Source organism: Neoarius graeffei, chromosome 16 (assembly GCF_027579695.1).
Source record: "Neoarius graeffei isolate fNeoGra1 chromosome 16, fNeoGra1.pri, whole genome shotgun sequence".
Classification (NCBI taxonomy): Eukaryota; Metazoa; Chordata; class Actinopteri; order Siluriformes; family Ariidae; genus Neoarius; species Neoarius graeffei.
The window spans coordinates 48,474,446-48,499,417 of NC_083584.1; the positions used below are offsets into that span (position 1 = coordinate 48,474,446).

The 24,972-nt window shown below is 42.0% G+C and overlaps 2 protein-coding genes across 2 annotated transcripts; one reads left to right on the top strand and one right to left on the bottom strand.

Moving 5' to 3' along the window:
- The first annotated feature begins 8,623 nt into the window (after window positions 1-8,623).
- litaf (lipopolysaccharide-induced TNF factor) lies at window positions 8,624-19,425 on the top strand. The gene is made up of 4 exons (XM_060943103.1): window positions 8,624-8,764; window positions 9,030-9,255; window positions 18,327-18,480; window positions 18,591-19,425. Exons 2-4 carry the CDS (start codon window positions 9,039-9,041, stop codon window positions 18,697-18,699), a joined length of 480 nt encoding a protein of 159 aa, XP_060799086.1. The 5' UTR covers window positions 8,624-8,764; window positions 9,030-9,038; the 3' UTR covers window positions 18,700-19,425.
- On the bottom strand, window positions 19,343-24,801 carry rmi2 (RecQ mediated genome instability 2). Its single transcript, XM_060943104.1, has 2 exons — window positions 24,468-24,801; window positions 19,343-19,661 (listed from the first exon to the last, which is right to left on the bottom strand). Exons 1-2 carry the CDS (start codon window positions 24,757-24,759, stop codon window positions 19,510-19,512), a joined length of 444 nt encoding a protein of 147 aa, XP_060799087.1. The 5' UTR covers window positions 24,760-24,801; the 3' UTR covers window positions 19,343-19,509.
- Window positions 24,802-24,972: the final 171 nt, after the last annotated feature.

The window sequence follows — 24,972 nt, forward strand, 5'->3', positions numbered from 1 at the left end:
GACTAAAGAAAGATTCTGACTGCCATAAACTAACATACAACAGAAATTGTAAGTTAAATACACTCGCTCAGTATAGTTTGGAGCAAATTTCATTAATTAATAACATTTCATTTTAGAACGTAAAGTTTCTTCTACTCGTTGCAGCTTTGCTTTGCCATATGCAGCTTTCTGTTTGTGGCTATACTTGACAATTTTCAGTGGAGAGCAACCAATTAACACAAGGCTTTTGTCAAGTGATTCAGTTACCTCACCAGTGTATGTTGGATCCACATCTACACACATGCTCTCTTGTTCTGATTCTGTAGAACCTGCTGAATCTGCTTGGCTTAAATGTTCTTTCACTCTCTGTGAACATTTAGAACACAATTTTTGTCCAGGTTTAATATTTTTATTTATCAGTTTTGAAAGTGAATCTGCTGTTTCAGGAAGAATTGAATGTAATTCTGTTTTAACTTTTTTCTTGTGCCTTTCATATGGATCACAACAACTTTTCTGTAGCTCTTCATATTTCATCAGAAACAGTTTCTCATGATGTTCTCATACTGTGTCTGTGCTTGAAATGTTCTCAAGTTCAGTTATCTGTTTAATTAATGAAATTTGCTCCAAACTATACTGAGAGAGTGTATTTAACTTACAATTTCTGCTGTATGTTAGTTTATGGCAGTCAGAATCTTTCTTTAGTCCAATTCGTATAGAACAGGGAGGAAGTTCAGCCATTTCTAGATGTCTAAGAACAAACTCATTTATACTGATCTCAAATTGAAAGCAACTACAATTAAATTCCCTAGTCAACTATTCAAAATATCCAATCCTTGCAAAGAAACACATTCAGTTAATAACACTGGTAAATTTTCTCAGTGCTCTGTATTACAATGTATTTAATATAATCCAAGCAATATAATGTTATCTGAACAAGTATGCAATTTACAGACTCTAAAACTATAAGATATGAGCCACCTGTTCTGGTATGAAAGGTCACCTATTGTGCTATGTTGATATTGATAAGGCTGGCTGTTGACTGGTACACAATAGCTGGTCATTGATTGCTAATGTTACACAGTCTTAGATTAAAATCAATTTACAAATAATTAATACTGAGCATTAATTGAAATTTTATTTAAAATTGAGGAAGAAACATGTCTCCTAACCTACTTGAGCCTTACTGAAGCATTTATTAACCCTCAAATATCAGTTATATGAAAATATATCAAAAATTCGAATTTGGTGAAAATGGATTTTTTTAAACCCCTGTAGTTTAAAAATACTTGAGGCACAGAACAAAAATTTGGAAATATAAAATATGGGTCTTGGGGATTACTGAAAAAAATTTACAAGTTCCTAACTGCTATCCCACATTGGATTTCTTGCTACTGAAAATGGCATGTTTTAGAAATCGGTGAATTTCAAAACCCTATTACAGACAAACTAGGAATAGTGGAGACATGGTAAAACTGAAATTGGTAGATATTTCTGTGTAGATTTGAATAACATTCTTAGTTTAAGCATTACTGCCACAGGCAAGCTTCCAGAATGAGTTAAAAATGCAAAAAATGCAAATTTGTCTTTTTAATTTCCTTGTTAAAATCACCATCTAATATACAATGACCATTGAAATTCTAAGTTGAAGCTTGTAGTACAAGACATTGAGTCTCTCTGTGCAAAATTTTAGATTTCTATCTTGAATAATAAAGATTATATTACACTTTGAAATTTGTATGTTTTGAGCAAAAAACAAAAAAATCGAAAAATTCAAATGTCTGTATCTCTGAAACTATTGGTCATAGGAAGCTCAAGTTTTGGGGATTAGCTTCTTTTAATAGTATCTCTGAGTCCTCCAAATTTCATTGAAATCTGAGATGGTCGAGCATAACCTCTTGTTGATTTGGCATGGAATGACCCACTTGTTCTGTGAAGGCCTCAGTGGTTTGTTAGAGAACACTGAAGAACAAACAGCATCATGAAGACCAAATAACTCACCAGACAGGTCAGGGATAAAGTTCTGGAGAAGTTTAAAGCAGGGTTAGGTTATAACAAAATATCCCAAGCTCTGAACATCTCAAGAAGCACTGTTCAATCCATCATTCAAAAATGGAAAAAGTATGGCACAACTGCAAACCTACCAAGACATGGCCGTCCACCTAAACTGATAGAGCGAGCAAGGAGAGCACTGGTCAGAGAAGCAGCCAAGAGGCCCATGATCACTCTGGAGGAGCTGCAGAAATCCACAGCTCAGGTGGAAGAATCTGTGCACAGGACAACTATAAGTCGTACACTCCACAAATCTGGCCTTTTTGGAAGAGTGGCAAGAAGAAAGCCATTGTTGAAAGATAGGCATAAGAAGCCATGTAGGGGACATAGCAAACATGTGGAAGAAGGTGCTTTGGTCAGATGAGACCAAAGTTGAACTTTTTGGCCTAAATGCAAAGCGCTATGTGTGGTGGAAAACTAACACTGCTCATCACCCTGCACACACCATCCCCACTGTGAAACATGGTGGTGGCAGCATCATGCTATGGGGATGCTTTTCTTCAGCAGGGATGGAGAAGCTGGTCAGAGTTGATGGGAAGATGGATGGAGCTAAATACAGGGCAATCCTGGAAGAAAACCTGTTGGAGGCTGCAAAAGACTTGAGACTGGGAAGGAGATTCACCTTCCAGCAAGACAATGGCCCTAAACATACAGCTAGAGCTGCAATGGAATGGTTTAAATCAAAGAATATTCATGTGTTAGAATGGCCCAGTCAAAGTCCAGACCTAAATCCCATTGAGCATCTGTGGCAAGACTTGAAAATTGCTGTTCACAGACACTCTCCATCCAATCTGGCTGAGCTTGAGCTATTTTGCAAAGAAGAATGGGCAAAAATTTCAGTGTCTAGATCAGAGGTGGGCAAACTACGGCCCGCGGGCCACATCCGGCCCGTTGGCGTTTTTAATCCAGCCCGCGGAAGACAATCATATAAACGCGATTGAGCAGATCTATAAACTATAAGCTTCAGTGTTATCATGTAGACAGGTGTTCTAGAGATCCGTCTTTCCAGTCAGTCGTATTCACGCGAGATTACATTTGCAGAGCAGTGCAGCGCGTGCCATGGAAGTCATTCTGGCGCCCGTGCCACTGATGATCTCGAGAACACAGGATAAAACTTTACAATGAGTGGTCCTAAAAAAAGAAAAGTGGACAGTGAGTGCAGGGTGTTCAATAAAGAATGGACAACTAAGTATTTTTTTGCTGAAGTCCGATCAAAGGCTGTATGTCTTATTTGCAAAGAAACCGTTGCAGTTTTAAAGGAATATAACATCAAACGGCACTTTTCCTCCAAGCATGCTAATTATGCTAACAACCAGTCAGCGCAAAAACGGACGAATACAGCTCAGCGGTTGCTGAGTGAATGTGAGTATTAACACTTTCTCTTTTTAAAACTATGTTGGAGCTGTAATAAGATGGTAGTCACATGTTTACAGACATAATAATATAAAAAGTATAACTCTTAGTAATTTTGGTTGTCGTGGGTGGCTGCTGTAGTGCTGGTGTTTGTTTTTAAAGCCTAGGTCACAACCGGCCGTACGTGCTCCTACGGCCGGTCTACGTGCAAAAAACGCAAGAAACGTACGGAGGGCGCGCGTGTGACATGCTGATTTTCGAGCCGTAGACTGGCCGCAGACCGGCTGCAGAGGTTCTTTGTCATGTCAAACAAACTCTATGGGCACTTATGTTTTTTTCAGGTTGCAAGACAAACTTACAGCCAACGCGCGTCTTTCTCCATGAACAAAAAAAATCGCACGCCCAAAAAATCGTACGTCCGGTTGTGACCTAGGCTTAAGTACCATGTGCTTTTGGGTGTCTGCTCCGCTCCTCATTTATGTCCCTGTCTATTATGAGCAGCTGACCTTGCTTCTGCTTATATCTGTTCCTGGACTTTTGCCTGTGGAGGTTATTCTGATCTATGAGTGGCCTTTTGGAATATGAAAACCTGTTTGGAACCTGTGTTTTGATTTTTTGAGGACTGGAAATATTTCAGTGAGTGACTTTGAACCTGAAAACCAGTTTGGAGTTTTTTGCTTTCTTGAGCTGTTTTGTTTGATTTTGTGGGCTGGATGGATCCAGTGCCAAACCACTGAACTGCAAACATTTTGGAATGGTGTGGTACCTCTCCTACTAATGGTGGTTGGTTGGACTGGCAGGCTGGAAGTGGATGGTTAAAAAAAACACTCAGGTGTAAATCTACGAGTTCAGTGAAATGTACAAAAATGATATGTACTGATATGTAATTTAGTTCAATTTAATGATATGCAATTTAGTTGTATGTATAAAATGATACAAATATACAAATACACTGGCATCCTACTCATCCTGGCAGCTCAAAGATGTAATTTAAGAATTAAGTGTGCTACTTTTCTTACTGTCACGTGTGTGTGTGTGTGTGTGTGTGTGTGTGTGTGTGTGTGTGTGTGTGTGTTACTTTTCTGGATGGATCCAGTGCCAATCTATTGAACTGCAAACATTTTTCTGCTCTGCCTTTGTTGACTGAGAACTAAAATAAATGTCAATCTGATCTGCATTTGGGTCTCTGTCAGTGAAGGCCTTACAATAACACTAAAGCTTTTCCGGTTTATGTTCGATATGTATGAATTTGGTGCTGGCCCGGCCCGCCTGGCAAATTTCAAAAGTCAATGTGGCCCCTGAGCCAAAAAGTTTGCCCACCCCTGGTCTAGATGTGCAAAGCTGGTAGAAACATACCACAAAAGACTTGCAGCTGTAATTGCAGCAAAAGGTGGCTCTACAAAGTATTGACGCAGGGGGGCTGAATACTAATGCACATCACATTTTTCAGATTTTTATTTGTTTAAAATTTTGAAGACCATTTATCATTTTCGTTTCACTTCACAAGTATGTGCTACTCTGTGTTGGTCTATCACATAAAATCTCAATAAAAAACTTTTAAGTTCATGGTTGTAAGGTGGAAAAATGTGAAAAAGTTCAAGGGGTATGAATACTTTTGCAAGGCACTGTATTTACTGTTGTAATTGGCATTCATGGTGGATGGCAAACTAAGAATTTCATTGTGCAAGAGGACATGTCCTTACTGTGCATATGACAATAAACACTTTGAAACTTGAAACGTGAAATCAGGCACTGATGTTCATGAAGAGGTCTGGGGTGCAACTGGGTTCCAGTTCATCCCAAAGGTGTTCAGTGGGGTTGAGTTCAGTCAGGGTTCTGTGCAGGACAATTGAGTTCTTCCACTCCAAACTTGACAAACCACGTGTTCATGGAGCTCCTGTGTTTTGTGCACAGGTGCACTGCCATGCTGGAACAGGTTTGGGCCTTTTAGTTCCAGTGAAGTGAAACTGTAAAGCTACAGAATACAAAGACATTCTATATGACTGGTGCTTCAAAAGTTAAAAGAAGAACCACATAGTATGAATGTAAAGGTCAGGTGGCCACATATTTTGGCTATATATCAGAATCAGAATTACTTTATTAATCCCCAGAGGGAAATTCAAATTTGCAACCAAGCTCCTGAATCAAAGAAGAAGTAAACATGTCTAAAAATAGAAAGATAAAATAGCCTTTAAAAAATAAAATAAATAAAAATAAAATAAATTTAAATAAAGTTCAATAACTTAAGTAAAAGCAAAATGAAGTGATTTTATATACAATGATTCCTATATACATACAGTATATTGCACCTGAGTTAAGGATACATGGTAAGAAGTGTATCACAGTTATACAGTGGGATTGTACAGCTTGACAGCAACAGGTAGGAATGATTTCCTGTGTCTCTCAGTTGTGCAGCGTGGAAGAATCAGCCGTTTACTGAATGTGCTCCTGTGGCTGATCAGCTCCTCATGTAGAGGGTGGGAAGGACAGTCTAAGATTGGTTTTATTTGGGACAGTGTCCTCTTCTCCAACACCACTGTCAGAGAGTCCAGTTCCACGCCTACAACATGGCCGGCCTTCCTGATGATCTTATTGAGTCTGTTAGTGTCCTTCACCTTCAAGCCGCTGCCCCAGCAGACAACAGCATACAGGATAGCGCTGGCCACCACAGACTCATAGAACATCCACAGCATCGTTTGGCAGATGTTGAAGGACCTCAGCCGTCTCAGAAAATAGAGACGGCTCTGGACCTTTTTGTATACAGTGTCCACGTTTTTGGACCAGTCCAGTTTATTATCTAAGTACACCCCCAGGTACTTATATTCCTCCACCATGTCCACACTGACCCCTTGGATGTTAACAGGGTTCACCGGAGCCCTGATTCTCTTCAGATCGACCACCAGTTCTTTCATCTTCGTCACGCTGAGCTGTAGGTGGTTCTTCCTGCTCCACGTGACAAAGTTGTCCACCACCATCCTGTACTCACTCTCATCACCACTGGTAATACGTCCAACCACTGCAGAGTCATCAGAAAATTTCTGGAGGTGGCAGGTCTCCGTGCAGTAGTTGAAATCAGTGGTGTAGAGAGTGAAAAGGAAAGGAGAAAGTACAGCCCTTTACGGAGCCCTGGTGTTGCTGATCACTCTGTCCGACACACAGCACTGCAAGCGCACGTACTGTGGTCTGCCAGTCAAATAATCTACAATCCAGGACACCAGTGCGGCATCCACCTGCATCGCTGTCAAATTCTCACCCAGCAGAGCCGGCCGGATGGTGTCAAAAGCACTGGAGAAATAAAAAAACATGATCCTCACAGTGCTGGCTGGCTGGCTTGTCCAGGTGGCCGTAGACTTCGTTGATCAGGTAGATGATTGTGTCCTCTACTCCAAGACAGGGCTGGTAGGCGAACTGAAGGGGGTCAAGAAGTGGTTGGACCATAGGCTGGATCTGCTCCAGGATGAGTCTCTCAAGGGTTTTCATAATGTGTGACATCAATGCCACAGGCCTGTAGTCTTTGAGGTCGCTGGGACGCGGCTTCTTCAGTACAGGGATGAGGCATGACATCTTCCACAGCACGGGGAGCCTCTGAAGACCCAGGCTCATGTTGAAGACATGCTGAAGTACTCCACTTAGCTGGAGGGCACAGGTCTTCAGGGCCCTGGGGCTAACACCATCCGGGCCTGCTGATTTTCCTGCATGCAGTCTCTTCAGCTGTCTTCTCACTTGCTCCTCGCTGATGATCGGTGAGGGGGTGACAGGTGGGGGAGGAATGAAGGTGTTTCTTGGGTGTGTGTGCTCAGCCAGGGGGTCTGTTGAGGAGGTGCGAGCGAAGTCACGAAATAGGGATGAGATTGGGCAAGAAGAGGCAGGGGAGGGGAGAGAATGTAAAGTGTGTGGTTGTAACCATCCCGCAGAAGAGTGGTGGTGGTGGGTTGGGGTCACGCCATCGAATCTGTTAAAGTAGAGATTCAGCTCATTCGCCCTTTCCACATTGCCATCCAATCCTTCACTGTTGGTTGGCTTGTAACCAGTGATGGTCTTCATTCCACTCCACACCTCTCTCATGATGTTCTGTTGGAGTTTCCACTCCAATTTCCTCCTGTACTTATCCTTGGCCTCCCTGATCGTTGCTCTCAGTTCATGCTGTACTCCTCGCACCTCCTCCTTGTTGCCAGCTCTGAAAGCCCTCTTCTTCTCATTTAAGAGGGCTTTGATGTCCTTCGTTACCCACGGCTTGTTGTTGGGGTAATGGCTGACAGTCCTAGCTGGGACAACGGTGTCCACACAGAAGTTGATGTATCCCGTGATGCACTCTATGAGCCCATCAATGTCGTCTCTGTGGGGCTCACACAATGTCTGCCAGTCTGTCACCTCGAAGCATTCCTGCAGTGTCTCATTGGCCTCGTCTGTTCATCTCCTCACTATCTTTGATGTGGTGGGCAGTCTCTTCACCAGAGGCACATAGCAGGGGGAGAGGTAAATCAGGTTGTGGTCTGACCACAATATATATCTCATCTCATCTCATTATCTCTACCCGCTTTATCCTGTTCTACAGGGTCGCAGGCAAGCTGGAGCCTATCCCAGCTGACTACGGGCAAAAGGCGGGGTACACCCTGGACAAGTCGCCAGGTCATCACAGGGCTGACACATAGACACAGACAACCATTCACACCTACGGTCAATTTAGAGTCACCAGTTAACCTAACCTGCATGTCTTTGGACTGTGGGGGAAACCGGAGCACCCGGAGGAAACCCACGCGGACACGGGGAGAACATGCAAACTCCGCACAGAAAGGCCCTCACCGGCCACTGGGCTCGAACCCGAACCTTCTTGCTGTGAGGCGACAGCATTAACCACTACACCACTGTGCCGCCCACAATATATATATATATATTCAGAATGAATGCTATAATTTTTAAGTGAATATATTAGATTATTAACCGCCTACTGCTGTCTTGTACATTTTTTTGTAAATTTAATCATTTAATATGCATTATTGTTTCTCAGTAGATGTCTGAGGTGAGCACAAACATCAGTAAATATATATATTATACTTTAAATGCAAGTTTACAGTTATACAAGACTCCCAACACAGATTAATTTCATGAACATTGTTTAAATGTGCACAATAATATCTTATCTTTGTATTAAAGCCATAGAGTTGAGCGTAATAACTATAACACATGCTTGAAACAAAACCCTTCAGCACAGTGCGGTTTTCTGTGCTTTGTTCAGTGGGAGGAGCTTCAGGGGTTTTGCTGGAAACCACGTGATTAGACGCGGAACTTCAGTAAACGCCAAAAGGCTCGGAAATGTCACATTAAACTGCTGCAGGTTTATAAACCCGCTTCCGATCCGTCCTGCGAGTTGATCAGACAGAATGTAAGTACACTGGTGATTATTACAGTAATAACGGAGAGATGTGTTTGAGATAGCGATCGCTGAACTGAGCTAAGTTTCGTTTTGACTGTGTAGCGGTGATAATGGCGACTTACAGCAGGAGGAACAACAAACCGTGAAATTAATGATGAGGTTTATGGCATTTACCTCATTCCATCTGTTATAGATGATGTTAGTCACTGACTCTGTCTGTCTGTGTGTGTGGCCGTCTGTCTGTCTGTCCATCCGTGTGTGTGTTTGTGTCCAGACCCTCCCAATGGCGAGCGCCCCTCCGATGGAGCCCTCCGTCCCAGTGGGATTTGCAGCTCCACCGCCGTCTTATGATGAAGCGATGGGCCCAGTAGGCTGTTACCCACAAGGCACTGCGGCTCCTCCTCCGGTCTACAAAGCTGCAGCTCCTTATCCAGCACAGACGTATACGCAAATGTATCCACCCGCTCAAAACATACCCCCTGTGACAGGCCCACCAGTGGGTGAGGAGTCTCTCTCTCATATTCATTCACTTCCTCATTCTCTCACTCACACATTCACTCACTACCTCATTCCCTCACTTACGCATTCACTACCTCATTCACTCACTCACGCATTCACTACCTTGCTCACTCATTCCCTCCCTTATTCACACACTCACTCACTACCTCATTCTCTCACGCATTCACTACCTCATTCACTCACTCACGCATTCACTAACTCATTCACTCATTTCCCTCCCTTATTCATGCACTCACTCACTACCTCATTCTCTCACTCATGCATTCACTACCTCATTCACTCACTCACGCAATCACTACCTCGCTCACTCATTCCCTCACTTATTCACACACTCACTCACCACCTCATTCTCTCACACATTCACTACCTCATTCACTCACTCACGCATTCACTACCTTGCTCACTCATTTCCCTCCCTTATTCATGCACTCACTCACTACCTCATTCTCTCACTCATGCATTCACTACCTCATTCACTCACTCACGCATTCACTACCTCGCTCACTCATTCCCTCCCTTATTCACGCACTCACTCACTACCTCATTCTCTCACTCATGCATTCACTACCTCATTCACTCACTCACGCAATCACTACCTCGCTCACTCATTCCTTCACTTATTCAAACACTCACTCACTACCTCATTCTCTCACTTATGCATTCACTACCTCGCTCACTCATTCCCTCACTTATTCACACACTCACTCACTACCTCATTCTCTCACTCATGCATTCACTACCTCATTCACTCACTTACGCAATCACTACCTCGCTCACTCATTCCCTCACTTATTCACACACTCACTACCTCATTCTCTCACTTACGCCTTCACTACCTTGCTCACTCATTCCCTCCCTTATTCACGCACTCACTCACTACCTCATTCTCTCACTCATGCATTCACTACCTCATTCACTCACTCACGCAATCACTACCTCGCTCACTCATTCCCTCACTTATTCACACACTCACTACCTCATTCACTCACTCACGCATTCACTACCTTGCTCACTCATTCCCTCCCTTATTCACGCACTCACTCACTACCTCATTCTCTCACTCATGCATTCACTACCTCATTCACTCACTCACTCACGCATTCACTACCTCGCTCACTCATTCCCTCCCTTATTCACACACTCACTCACTCTACCTCATTCTCTCACTTGCGCATTCACTACCTCGCTCACTCATTCCTTCACTTATTCACGCACTCTCACTACCTCAGTCATGCACTCACTACCTCATTCACTCGCTTGTTCACTTACTACCTCATTCTCTCAGTTACGCATTCACTACCTCATTCACTCACTCATGCATTCACTACTTCGCACACTCATTCCCTCACTTATTCACTCACTCACTGCCTCACTCATGCACTCACTACCTCCTTCACTTGCTTGTTCATTCACTACCTCACATTCACTCGCTACCTCATTCACTCACTCACGCATTCACTACCTCACTAATTCCCTCACTTATTCACGCACTCACTACCTCACTCATGCACTTAATACCTCATTCACTCACTCACGCATTCACTGCCTTGCTCACTCATTCCCTCACTTATTCGTGCACTCACTACCTCATTCACTCGCTTATTCACTCACTACCTCATTCTCTCACTCCCGCATTCACTCCCTCACTCACTTATTCACTCCCTACCTCATTCACTCACTCATGCATTCACTACCTCAGTCATGCACTTATTCACTCACAACCTCTCTTACTCACTACCTCACTCACTCGCTCATTCACTACCTCACTACATCATTCCCTTGAATTGCTATGTGTGTCAGCATGGAAAGGTCCACTTGTATCATTACCAAACTTCAGGCTACTAAGTACTGTATGTTAACGCTGATGAGATTGAGAAGATAAAAGCTGACCATTTTGTAACATAAAGCGACTAACCGTAATGACAGTAGTAGACCTGGAAGCTCATTTACAAAAACATGAATATGATCTTAAAAGGGTCATACATTTGCTCTGACATCCAGAGTTCGCAAGATCGAACTCCGACAGCGCCACGGACAGCCGTGACATGGAGTCAAGAGCAAAATTGGGTGGGAGGAGCATACTGTCTCTCCTGTCAATCACAGTGACAGTGGGCAATCATGGCCAACCTTTTTTAAGAAATGGCCATAAATAAAAAATACATCAAATTAATAAAAGGAGAATTTATGTTGAAAACGTGTGAAAGTTTGCGACCTGACGTACAGTCTTTTCATAGTTTTACGTCCGTCCCGGGAAGGGTGCTCACCTTCTGAAATCAACTCCTCTCACGATTTTTGGAGGAATTTAATGAAACTTGACAGGATTCTTTATGTCGATAATATGCATATTACAATTTCATTCAGTTCAGTTGCATTTTACCAGAGTTATGGCATAGTTGCCAGCAGGGGATATTGTGCTCTCAGAGCACTCTTCTTTATGTAGTAGGTGTAATGGTATAGGTGTAATGCTTCTGTTGTCATCATGTTGTCATTGCTCTTTATTAAGGACTAGATCGTACAAGATCCAGACAGTTTACTAAAATGCATAATGGCTCATCGAGCACCTGGCAAGTCGAGCACGGACAAAAGAACGAGTCTGCTCCTTCTTTATTTCCTTGTATGGAAATGTAAGGCCTCTTCTAATAATCCTGTGTAAACAGGATTTGATGAGGAATTGCTAACAGCCCTGTGTACATTTTTGTTACACTGTGCACCTTTACAGTGTTCTTACAGGTGTCTGTCTGTATACAGGGGCTGGACTGCATGCTCCATACATAGAGGATATTACATGGTGGCATGAAGATATGAAGTTTATCTTCAAGTGGAGATGAGTGAAAATATTTTTCAACATGAGAAGATACACTTCATATCTTCATGCCACAGTGTAATGTTCTTTATATTATATGGACACATCCACCAACCCCCCCCCCCCCCCCCCCCCCCCCCAAAAAAACCACGCAATTTAATCAAAAGAATTTTAATTTTGAGCCGGTTCGCCATTTTGACAATGCACATCTAGTCAGCGGGAAAACACTGGGAGTGACATCATTGAAGTGAAATATCGGGAAATATGTCGCTCTCAATCGCGACATATTTCATATGAAAAATGCAAGTTTTTCAACACGAGAAGACAAACTTCATATCTCCAAGCCAACATGTGATTTTCTTTTTATTATATCGACACATTCACAAACAAAAAGTACCCAAATTTATCGAAACTATTCATCGATCAAATAGGCAAAAAACTACATTTTGCCGCCTGTGTAGTCCCCTATTTATACAAAATTGAGTCATTCAGGATTCAGCCATGTTTTTGCTCGGCGTTAGCAACAGTTACAGGTTTTTAGCTTTCTCCTGCAATGTTTTATTTTATTTCTTCTTCCTCAGGGTAGTAAAACTCGCTTTCACTGTGAACACTGTCGTTATCGCTATCCATGATGTCAAATTAATGCTTTTATGCTGAGAAATGCTGGCAAAAATTTATAAGATTTTTGATAATCTTATAAATAAATCTTATAAAAAAAGATAAATGTTGACAAAAATTGCTACTCTGTTTGTTGTTGTGAACGAGCGAGTCGCCAGAGGTCCGTAACCGGGGTCCGTAACTGGGATACGTTCCATAGGATACGGACCCGCTCGCCAGCCAATCAGAGCGCAGGATTTGATGGAACCCATACTGCGAAAAAAATAGAGATTTATATCACAGTTTTGGTTCTCCATGTCCCAGATGGAGCTCGTATGAAAAACACTCGTGTCCGTATTATACAGTATAAACAGTTATACAGTTTATATTTGCTGTAGTTGTACAAACCCGTAGTATTCAGGTTGGATTAGTTTCTCAGAAGGACGTCTGTTGTAATTTTTTGTGTCACCTCTGTGATAAACTCACATCTGCAATAAAATTACCACAGGAGTGAGTTTCTAGCAGGCTGTATTTTCTACTAACCCAGATATTTGTATAGATAGTTTTCACTGACGTCACGGCATTCCGGGGAAAGCCCTCCAGCCGCCATCTTGTGGGTCAAACAAAACAGACCATCGCCATTACCGGCTACGTTATCTCGGATGAATGTATGAAGTTATATAGTCAGTTTTCTAAAATAAAGATCAATGTCGGCAAAATCAAGCAAACAGAAGTATATAGATACATTAGACGACATCTCACAACAATGGTATGCAGCCAAACTGGCCTTGATTGGGGGAATTGACCCCTACGAAGTGGACAAAGATGCATTTTCAAGTGACTATGCAGGGCTGCCAAAGCCTGAAACTGCCAAAGCCTGCTCCAAAGTCTGAAACTGACTTCATCAAACTTTAAAGGCTGTCTGATATATACAACTTTATATATTCACAGCGCGCCTTTTGGCGGATGCCGCCTGAATCGCGCAGATCCGATTTTCTTTTTTTAGGGGGGGGCGTTGGAGTGTCTGATTGTAATTTCAAAGTAAATTCTGGATTAAAATTACTAAATAAGCAAATCCGTTACAGTCCATGAAACAGGAAGTATAAGGATGAGAAAAAACTAGTTTAAATCGGGAAGCTGCGCACATTTGCGCAGTCCTGCACACCGCTCGGGCTGCACAAATGTGCGCAGCTTTGTGATTTAAACTTTTTTCTCATCCTTATACTTCCTGTTTCATGGACTGTAACGGATTTGCTTATTTAGTAATTTTAATACAGAATTTACTTTGAAATTATAATCAGACACTCCAACGCCCCCCCTAAAAAAAAAAATCGGATCTGCGCGATTCAGCCATGAAAAAGGCGGCATCCGCCAAAAGGCGCGCTGTTTGCATCCCTGGTTGATTAAACACAAATCAAATCATACAGAATAGACCTAAAATGTTTTTTTCAAAAATGACCCTTGTGTGAGTGAAGTGACAAGTTTCAAATAGAAACGTGACAAACAAGCGATATTAACGTACACTCAGCGGCTCCAGTTAGGCATTCTCCAGAGATTGTTCACATGATGTTTTGGTTTCCAAAAACAAACTTAAACACAATTGATTGTTTATTTAAACAACTTACCACTTATAAAATGATCGGAGCAGACTTTGCTGTGTTTGGAAGGCTGATAATCCTTGCGGTTGATTCTTGCAAGCCATAGATTTCTCCTTTGTATGCTGAGTTTGTTTGTTTGCTTGCCTTCATGCTCCCGTACAGTGGGAATTCCATAAAAGCTCCGCTTGACGTCATCATCTGACCTATTATGACAGCCGTGAATACAGCAGGTGTGCACCATTGCTAGCTTTAAATAGCCTGCTTGGGTTCTTTTGAAGACTTTGTACTCGCGCGTTACAATGTGTGCTCAGTGACCCGTACGGTAAGCTTGACCCACAAGATGGCCGCCACTAGGGAATCCCCGACTCTGTGATGTCATGTGAAAACTATGTATTACGTGGTCATATGATTGGATAAAAATGATAAATGATGGAGAAAAACCTAGATAGGCGGCAGGGAGACTCTCAGAGGAGTGCTTGTGAGATAAGAAATTACCCCAGAACCTTGTGTGAATTTAATCCCGTCTGAATAGGGCTTGTCTATATTCTTTCAGGTTCTGAACCTCAGAGTATTTTGTCCCTTTGCCATTTCAGTTCTTTGCACTTTTTGTAACTCACACTCGTACTACCCACACAGTAGAAGACTCTCTGAAAAGACTTTTAAAAGATTAAAGTCTGACGCCACTGGGGGTGCATAAGCGCACTCTTGGTGCCGGTCCCAAGCCCGGATAAATTGGAGAGGGTTGCGTCAGGAAGGGCATCCGGCATAAAACTGTGCCAAATCTAACATGCAGAATGAAGAGACAGGAGGCAAAGTTGGAGGTGGCGTAGTTGAGGATGTTAAGGTTTGCGATGGGAGGTTGGACAGGATAAGGAACGAGCACATCAGAGGGACAGCACATGTGGAGAGCTTGGGAATTAAGCGAAGAGAGATGAGACTGAGATGGTCTGGGCACATCCTGAGAAGAGATGCAGAGCATGTTGGAAGGAGAATGTTGAGGATGGAGCTGCCAGGCAAGTGAAAACGACGAAGGCCAAAGAGGAGATACATGGATGTGGTGAGAGAGGACCTGAAAGTGGCAGGTGTGGTAGAGAAGGATGCGGAAGACAGGGAGCAACGGAGACGAAAGATCTGTTGTGGCGACCCGTAATCGGGAGCAGCCAAAAGAAGAAGAAGACCTTTCACATCTAAATACCATGTGTCATTAGTCACAGTTTTTAGTCACTGCCGGTAATGTTATAAAGCCTGGGGATTTTGCAGGGTCACTATTTGCACCACTGCAACTCAATTCCTTTTGAGAGAGGTTCCTGTTTGGTGCTTGAGAAACCTCATCTATTGATTGTTGACTGTCCATGTCAAAGTCCACATATTTGAATGAACCATGACTAAAAACTTATGATAAAATCAACCATTTTTAATATTATCAGAACATCAGAATGAGAGAAAAAGACTGACTTGAGACCGATATCCTGCTCACCATACACCAAACAATCGAGATGACGAAAGCATGTCACGGTTTGAGCCAAACTCATCTCATCTCATCATCTCTAGCCACTTTATCCTGTTCTACAGGGTCGCAGGCAAGCTGGAGCCTATCCCAGCTGACTACGGGCGAAAGGCGGGGTACACCCTGGACAAGTCGCCAGGTCATCACAGGGCTGACACATAGACACAGACAACCATTCACACCTACGGTCAATTTAGAGTCACCAGTTAGCCTAACCTGCATGTCTTTGGACTGTGGGGAAAACCGGAGCACCCGGAGGAAACCCACGCGGACACGGGGAGAACATGCAAACTCCATACAGAAAGGCCCTCGCCGGCCACGGGGCTCGAACCCGGACCTTCTTGCTGTGAGGCGACAGCGCTAACCACTACACCACCGTGCCGCCCCTGAGCCAAACTCTCATGAATTTATTCCAACACTGGAAATTCATAACACTTGATGTAAGGTAAAGTGTAAATGTAAACATAAAGAGCAATTTAAAGCTATTTTAAGTTCGTTTCTTAAGACAAGGATTTTTTAAGATGTTACCTTGTTGACAGTTTCGGCGGGAATCTTCCGCCTTCTTCAAAACAGTCACCAGATGTCGAGTGGTGACGTGCCTTATCAGCTGATGTTACACTACGGAGGCGTGAACGTCCCGCCCAATTTGACAGGTAGTCCACGCCTCCTGCTGTCAGGTCGCTCCCCCAGGACGGCGCTCCAGGTGTGTGACAGCGCATACGCTCCCTCATCCCGGTTCATCGTCCTCTGCGCCCGCTTGTGTATCTCCACTGCCTCTAAAATCCAACGCTGGAATCTATTTTCTTTAGGCACGTCACCACTCGACATCTGGTGACTGTTTTGAAGAAGGCGGAAGATTCCCGCCGAAACTGTCAACAAGGTATCATCTTAAAAAATCCTTGTCTTAAGAAACAAACTTAAAATAGCTTTAATAGTTAGACATACGCTACGTTCACACTACAAGGCTTAATGCTCAATTCCGATTTTTTTGTGAGGTCGTTCACATTAACAAATATATGCGACTTGTATGTGATCCTCAGTATGAACGAAAAGCGACCTAAAAGTGTTCCGCATGCGCATTGCAGGATACGACGACGTCACACGCAGTGAGCATGGCCAGTGTTTACGGAAGTAAAACCGCCCGGTTGCGGTATGACTCATCCAATCTAGCTTGAATAGCTGCATCCCCCCAAATGGAAATCAGCTCCCTAACCTCTGCGTCCTTCCATTGAGAAGATTCAGAACCTTCACAGCCCGAAGCGTCCCTCGCATTGATGTCATGCGCAGGAGCGCAGATACGTTTTTTGAACTGGGGGGGACAAAGCTGCCAGCAAACCAACCCCAACCCCGATATGCCTGTCAAACTTGTTGTTAGTAACCATAGCAACCAAGCTCGAGCTCGCAACCTGTGCAGTCTGCGCAGCTCAACCAACCGAATATCAGTCTTTGTTTTATGTGAGTTGTTGCAACTATGTATACACTGCTGTGCACCTCAATAAACCGAATGGTAATTAGTCTTTTGATTTTTCCGTGAGGTTTGCCTTATGCAAAGAAAGACAGCATAGACGTTTTTTCCTCCCTATAAGTGGGGGGGACCGAACGAGGTGAATTTAAATCTGGGTGGGACAAGTCCCACCCTCTATCTGCGCCCGTGATTATGCGCCATGTTGTTGTAACTTTTTTTGAGAGACCCGCCGCCTACTTCAGCGCAGAATAGTGACGGTTGTGGCTTGTTGATGACGTGTAAGTCGGATAAATGCGACCTGGCGGTTCAGACTGAAGTCGCATATGAAAAGAGCGGATAGGAATCGGAATTAGCACCACATATCCAAACGGCCTGGGTCGGATTTGAAAAAATCGGATCTGTCGTTCATATTGTCAGTAAAAGATCGGATACAGGTCACATATGGGCGAAAAGATCGGATTTGAGTCACTTCAGCCTGCAGTGTGAACGTAGCCATAATGAACTTCCACTACATAAAGAGCAATTTGATACAAGACATACTACACAGAGCACACAGTATATCGTGTAGTGTTTGCTTGTTTCCCAATAATCCATGCCTTTGATTTTTAATGAGTCTGAAGTGTGATGTGTGAAAGTGTTATGTGTAAGTGGAAAGTATCGTCAGCTATTGCTTCAGGTAGTTTCCAAATCAATTTATATTGTGTTGTGGTTTGCTTCTTCACCGCAGCAGAGGAACATGCCATGGTTTCATTGCACGCTTGTAGACGTATCACTTCTTGTGATATATGTTTTTTGATTCGATAGTTAAAGCTCTTTCAAATCCAAGTTGGTTTCATAGTGAAAGAGCAACTAATAACTCCTTTCCAGCTGAGATTTTTGTGCCCTTTTCAATCATCCCCTCCTTTCTACCTCTCTCATTTTCAGAGTTTGATTATCAAATCTTTTTTTTTTTTTCATAGTCAAGACTTTCAGAACAACTGCCATAGTAGTAAATTAGGCATACTAGAAAAACTTGATGATTTATCTAATCAGTGATAACGTGCTACATTTGTGTGGTTGTGACACTGGTGCTTGTCGATCAGTTTCAGTGCAGACGGTGTACGTGCAGCCGACCGTGTACGGAGATGTTCCAGTGCAGACATGTTGCCCTGTGTGTTCTCAGACTGTGGTAACTCGACTGGAGCACAGTACAGGTGCCATGGCCTGGCTGGCATGTGCAGGCCTGTGCATTATTGGGTAAGTCAGACACATCTGTAAATAAAAGTTAATCCAGGCGATTGTTGCGTCTGTTTTTTTCAGGATGTAAGATGTTTATGTTCCTGTGCTCTTTGTGTCTTTAATTCCAGCTGTATGTACGGCTGTTGCCTGATCCCCTTCTGTGTGGACAGCCTGAGGGACGTGACGCACTTCTGCCCCAACTGCAACAACGCCATCGGTTCATTCAAACGCCTCTGATGTGACAACAGGAACTGAGCACACATCCACTGTACTTTTTGTACTTTAAGCATTCCTTGTTCCTTATTACTGCACACGTATAATTTACTTCATAATTTCTCAATATATAATTTTTATTAAGAATCAATATAATCTATATCTACTTTCTTAGCACTGTATATCTTTACAGTAATACAAAATACTACACTTTAAAAAATATTATTAAAGCTATTATTCATTTTAAAATAAATGCTTGTCACTAGAACACAGCTAAATAACATTTAATGCACCTAAGGTGTAGATAGCGTCGTTACATTTTTCATATTGGCAGTATCGGTGATCGCTGAGTGTTGACTAAAGATGTTAAAGTGCACTCCTGCCAAAGTTCGTGCACCTAAGGTGTAGACGGCGTCATTATATTTTCATATTGCCGCTATCTGTGATCACTGAATGTTGACTAAAGATGTTAAAGTGCACTCCTGCCAAAGTGTTAACACCCTCTCTGAAAGGTCAATAAACATCAGAAGTGCCTTATCAAGGTTTCCCCTACTGTAAAAGTAACGATAAGTCCATGTCTTGCGGCACTTCTATGTTTCCCTCTCTTGTACACTCCCCTCTTACGAAAGTGATGCTTTGGCACATTGTTGCTCAATACATTTACTCAAAGTTTTTTACAACTTTTATTGTCAATAGTTAATATAAATAAATGTCACAAGATTAATAAACAAAATATTATTTAAAAAAAAATCACTGGTACTGATGTTTCTTTCAGAAATCCAAAACATGCCATCGTAGCATAGTGTTAGAAGGTCTATAAAATATTACAGTTCATTATGGCAAAGTTTGTTGGAGGTCTTCAACTTCATATTTCCACGTTTTCCTGTGCACGGCTGCATTATCTGAAAGATCTGCCATCTTCACTGCCCGAAGCACTGGCTCTGGACTATGTGACTGGATGACACCCATAACCATCACGTATTTCCCTGTGGGTGAAAATATATGACCTGAGTTTCTGATCACACTGTGGGACTGCATTCATCCTGCTTTGTGTTCCAAACTACAACCTCGAAAAAGTTGACACTGTAAAACTTAGAATAAAAACAGAACGTGATGATTTGCAAGTCACGGAAACACTATATTGCATTGAAAATAGTACAAATACAAGATATCAAATGTTTAAGCTAAGAAATCTTATTTACTTTTTGAAAAATATTTGCGTATTTTGAATTTAGTACCAGCAACATGTTTCAAAAGAATTGGAACAGGGGCCTGTTTACCACCATGTTCACTCATACAATAGTAGATTTTCATTACCTGGTAACTTCTATATTTAAAAAATCTTAAATTAGAAGTAGAAAAAAAAACTCCTTTTCAAGATTTGGAGTAAAATTATGGAATAACATACCTAGTGATATACAACACCGATTCCAAAAAAGTTGGGACAAAGTACAAATTGTAAATAAAAACGGAATGCAATAATTTACAAATCTCAAAAACTGATATTGTATTCACAGTAGAACATAGACAACATATCAAATGTCGAAAGTGAGACATTTTGAAATTTCATGCCAAATATTGGCTCATTTGAAATTTCATGACAGCAACACATCTCAAAAAAGTTGGGACAGGGGCAATAAGAGGCTGGAAAAGTTAAAGGTACAAAAAAGGAACAGCTGGAGGACCAAATTGCAACTCATTAGGTCAATTGGCAATAGGTCATTAACATGACTGGGTATAAAAAGAGCATCTTGGAGTGGCAGCGGCTCTCAGAAGTAAAGATGGGAAGAGGATCACCAATCCCCCTAATTCTGCGCCGACAAATAGTGGACCAATATCAGAAAGGAGTTCAACAGTGTAAAATTGCAAAGAGTTTGAACATATCATCATCTACAGTGCATAATATCATCAAAAGATTCAGAGAATCTGGAAGAATCTCTGTGCGTAAGGGTCAAGGCCGGAAAACCATACCGGGTGCCCGTGATCTTCGGGCCCTTAAGGCCAATTTATGCTGACAATGCAGTCCTCGCAGATGGTGTCGCAGATGGCGTCTGCGTAGCCCCCCCCCCCTTCGCAAACGCTCTGCGCGCACCTCCCAAAAATTGTGACCACCGCAGAAGCCTCGCAGACAGCGTTGCAGACAAGAGGGCTCTGATTGTTCCACTCTAAATCCGCTGCACACGCACTTCCGCTTCCCTACTTTCCCGGTTTGGTTTGTTTTCACTACCACCATTTTTAAAAACACGAGCGAAGATGGAGCAGCACGAAGAGCGGTTGACCGAGGAAGTACGTACATCTATACGACTCCAGTTCTAGTCATTATAAGTTGTTCTAAATTCTATTCTGAATAAAATATGGAATTTTGAAACTTCCACATCATTGCATTCCATTTTTATTTACAATTTGTACTTTGTCCCAACTTTTTTGGAATCGGGGTTGTAGGATAGAGGTTATGTAATAGTTTAAGATGTAATTCTCTGTTTTTGTTAAAAATTAAAAATTTAAATGGAATAAGCCAAGCTCTACTCCAGTTTATATCTTTGAAGAGGGAGTTCCAATAAGTCTTTCCATGAGGAGTTATTTTTCTTTTGCTATAAAGGCATCTTCTAATATGTTTATTTGTACATTTACATTGATTTCCATAAAGAACTTCACATTTTGATTCGTCTGACCACAGAACAGTTTTCCACTTTGCCACAGTCCATTTTAAATGAGCCTTGGCCCAGAGAAGACGTCTGCGCTTCTGGATCATGTTTAGATACGGCTTCTTCTTTGAACTATAGAGTTTTAGCTGGCAACGGCGGATCTCATCTCATCTCATTATCTCTAGCCGCTTTATCCTTCTACAGGGTCGCAGGCAAGCTGGAGCCCATCCCAGCTGACCACGGGCGAAAGGCGGGGTACACCCTGGACAAGTCGCCAGGTCATCACAGGGCTGACACATAGACACAGACAACCATTCACACCTACGGTCAATTTAGAGTCACCAGTTAACCTAACCTGCATGTCTTTGGACTGTGGGGGAAACCGGAGCACCCGGAGGAAACCCACGCAGACACGGGGAGAACATGCAAACTCCACACAGAAAGGCCCTCGCCGGCCCCGGGGCTCGAACCCAGGACCTTCTTGCTGTGAGGCGACAGCGCTAACCACTACACCACCGTGCCGCCGCAACGGCGGATGGCACGGTGAATTGTGTTCACAGATAATGTTCTCTGGAAATATTCCTGAGCCCATTTTGTGATTTCCAATACAGAAGCATGCCTGTATGTGATGCAGTGCCGTCTAAGGGCCCGAAGATCACGGGCACCTGGTATGGTTTTCCGACCTTGACCCTTACGCACAGAGATTCTTCCAGATTCTCTGAATCTTTTGATGATGATATGTTCAAACTCTTTGCAATTTTACACTGTCGAACTCCTTTCTGATATTGCTCCACTATTTGTCGGTGCAGAATTAGGGGGATTGGTGATCCTCTTCCCATCTTTACTTCTGAGAGCCGCTGCCACTCCAAGATGCTCTTTTTATACCCAGTCATGTTAATGACCTATTGCCAATTGACCTAATGAGTTGCAATTTGGTCCTCCAGCTGTTCCTTTTTTGTACCTTTAACTTTTCCAGCCTCTTATTGCCCCTGTCCCAACTTTTTTGAGATGTGTTGCTGTCATGAAATTTCAAATGAGCCAATATTTGGCATGAAATTTCAAAATGTCTCACTTTTGACATTTGATATGTTGTCTATGTTCTATTGTGAATACAATATCAGTTTTTGAGATTTGTAAATTATTGCATTCCGTTTTTATTTACAATTTGTACTTTGTCCCAACTTTTTTGGAATCGGGGCTGTACTAATGCATACATCTCCAGATTTTCCGATATCGATGACAGCTGTACCTTTTGTAAAAAAGAGAAAGTATTATCCATTTATTTTATAAATGCCCATTTTGTATCACCTTTTGGAAAGATTTGGGAAATTTTCTTTTCACTAAAACTACAATCAAATATCACTTTGATGAGAAAATCATTATTTTTGGCACTTTCTCGTACAATAATAAATTTAACAATCTCTAGATTATTAGGTAAATTCCATATACATAAAGTCAAAATGTCCAAGACAACCCCCTCATTCCCATTATTTTTAATTGAATTAAAAATGTATTTTGAGTCTCTGTCACATATCGAATCCAACAAAAAGTGCTTATCAGCTATTCAGTTTTATTCAAATTACATTAAGTGAAATTGTCATTTCAATTTGCCCTGTTTTAGAGCTCCTTTTCTTTCTTTAAACTTATTTCTATTTATTATTTTGTTATGGGTTGTTTTACAATCAGGGTACGCAAGCTAAAAATCACATTTAACACTTATCTTCAATATCAAAAGGCTTGACTAAATAAACTTGGTTGTTTATTGTAGCCCTGTGATAGCTCTATTTACCATGCAAAAATTAATTTGGTGATAACGTTATTTTTGGTGAACGTATGGCAATATACATCATATTTGGCAAAATTACTCGTGTCATTTAGAAAAAGTGCTTTTTTGACCACAGGTCGCTCCAAAAGGGATGCACTTACATCATTCTTTATACCATAAAACAAATATTTGGTTCCATATCATTGGAAACATAGTTAAGTTTTAATGTTGAATGCCAGTAAGTTTCCAGACTATTTTGATCAAGTTAGTAAGTGTCAAAAAATGTCCTCTCCGAAACAGCTAATTTTTCAATATAAAATAACATATCTAAAATGATTATTTTCATCCTAAAATGTGGCCAAGATATTGGGACATAAATATTAGAGACAACTAACACAAAGCTTACAGCCTTATACACTACCGTTCAAAAGTTTGAGGTCACTTTGAAATGTATTTATTTTTGAAAGAAAAGCACTGTTCTTTTCAATGAAGATCACTTTAAACTAATCAGAAATCCACTCTATACATTGCTAATGTGGTAAATGACTATTCTAGCTGCAAATGTCTGGTTTTTGGTGCAATATCTCCATAGGTGTATAGAGGCCCATTTCCAGCAACTCTCACTCCAGTGTTCTAATGGTACAATGTGTTTGCTCATTGCCTCAGAAGGCTAATGGATGATTAGAAAACCCTTGTACAATCATGTTAGCACAGCTGAAAACAGTTGAGCTCTTTAGAGAAGCTATAAAACTGACCTTCCTTTGAGCAGATTGAGTTTCTGGAGCATCACATTTGTGGGGTCGATTAAATGCTCAAAATGGCCAGAAAAATGTCTCGACTATATTTTCTATTCATTTTACAACTTTTATTTCCCACCATAAGTGTGACGTTTCATGGAAAACACAAAATTGTCTGGGTGACCCCAAACTTTTGAACGGTAGTGTGTTTAAAAGCACTATGGAAGTAGTGGATTCTGAGTGGTCAAAAAAAAAAAAAAAAGTCCTCTCCGAGAATCACTTCATTTGTTTCTCCCATCTTATAGCAAATTACACAAAACTACCATACACACACGTCAAAAAATTACCTGAAATCTGTTCTTTAACTTGTCCTTCACTTAAAAACTGGTACAAGAACCAGTATGAATCAATCTGAATTTTGGACCCCTGTGACACAAACTTTGGACCCTGATTGTAAAACAACCCTTATTTTATTCACTTATCACCCCTATTTTTTATGTATTATTTATTTTTTGATTTACGCCTTTGTCATGTCTTGGAATGTTTGTCACTTTGTCTTTCACTTGTTCTTACTGTTGTCTAATCTTAAAAAGAGAGAGATGCAGAGTCGGAATTCCGAGTTTAATGTCGGACTTTACGACTAACCCGGGCTGAGGCAGGGTTTCCCTCTCGGGATGTTGTTAACACCAGTGATGTGAAAGTTTCCGGTCTGGTCCAGAAGCAGGACAGAGTTTTGATCAGTGTGCGCTTCCACCACAGTGCCCTGCATCCACACCACCGACACCGGCACCGACCCGCCGCCACCCAGCCTCCGGATACTTAGCTCCGTCCTTCCGCTCCCCACACTGGCCACTTCCGCCTCTCTCAGCTGGCTGGACAGAACCTTTACTGGAGGCCTTCTCGCCTTTTCTCCAGGAGATACAGTCACAGCTGTCATTCTACTGCCAGCACCCTCAACACATCCAACCGGAACCAAAAACCCGCCGGACGCTCCTCTGGGCGTGAATACGAAGGCTTAGCCAATCAGATTGCAGAGAAAGACAATCAGCCAATCCCAGCGCACATCCTTTCAAAAAAAACCAAAAAACACACGCTTCCTGATATGACACGACAACATTCATTTTCATTTCAAAATAAAAGTTCAAAACTG

What these genes read in the sequence shown, in the direction of transcription:
- litaf (XM_060943103.1), top strand. Translation starts at nt 9,039, where the DNA reads ATGGCGAGCGCCCCTCCGATGGAGCCCTCCGTCCCAGTGGGATTTGCA. An exon ending in TGTGACAGGCCCACCAGTGG is followed by an intron (nt 9,256 to 18,326) that starts GTGAGGAGTCTC and finishes CTTGTCGATCAG; the next exon opens with TTTCAGTGCAGACGGTGTAC. An exon ending in GCAGGCCTGTGCATTATTGG is followed by an intron (nt 18,481 to 18,590) that starts GTAAGTCAGACA and finishes CTTTAATTCCAG; the next exon opens with CTGTATGTACGGCTGTTGCC.
- rmi2 (XM_060943104.1), bottom strand. Translation starts at nt 24,759, where the DNA reads ATGACAGCTGTGACTGTATCTCCTGGAGAAAAGGCGAGAAGGCCTCCA. An exon ending in GAAACCCTGCCTCAGCCCGG is followed by an intron (nt 19,662 to 24,467) that starts GTTAGTCGTAAA and finishes TTTCACCCACAG; the next exon opens with GGAAATACGTGATGGTTATG.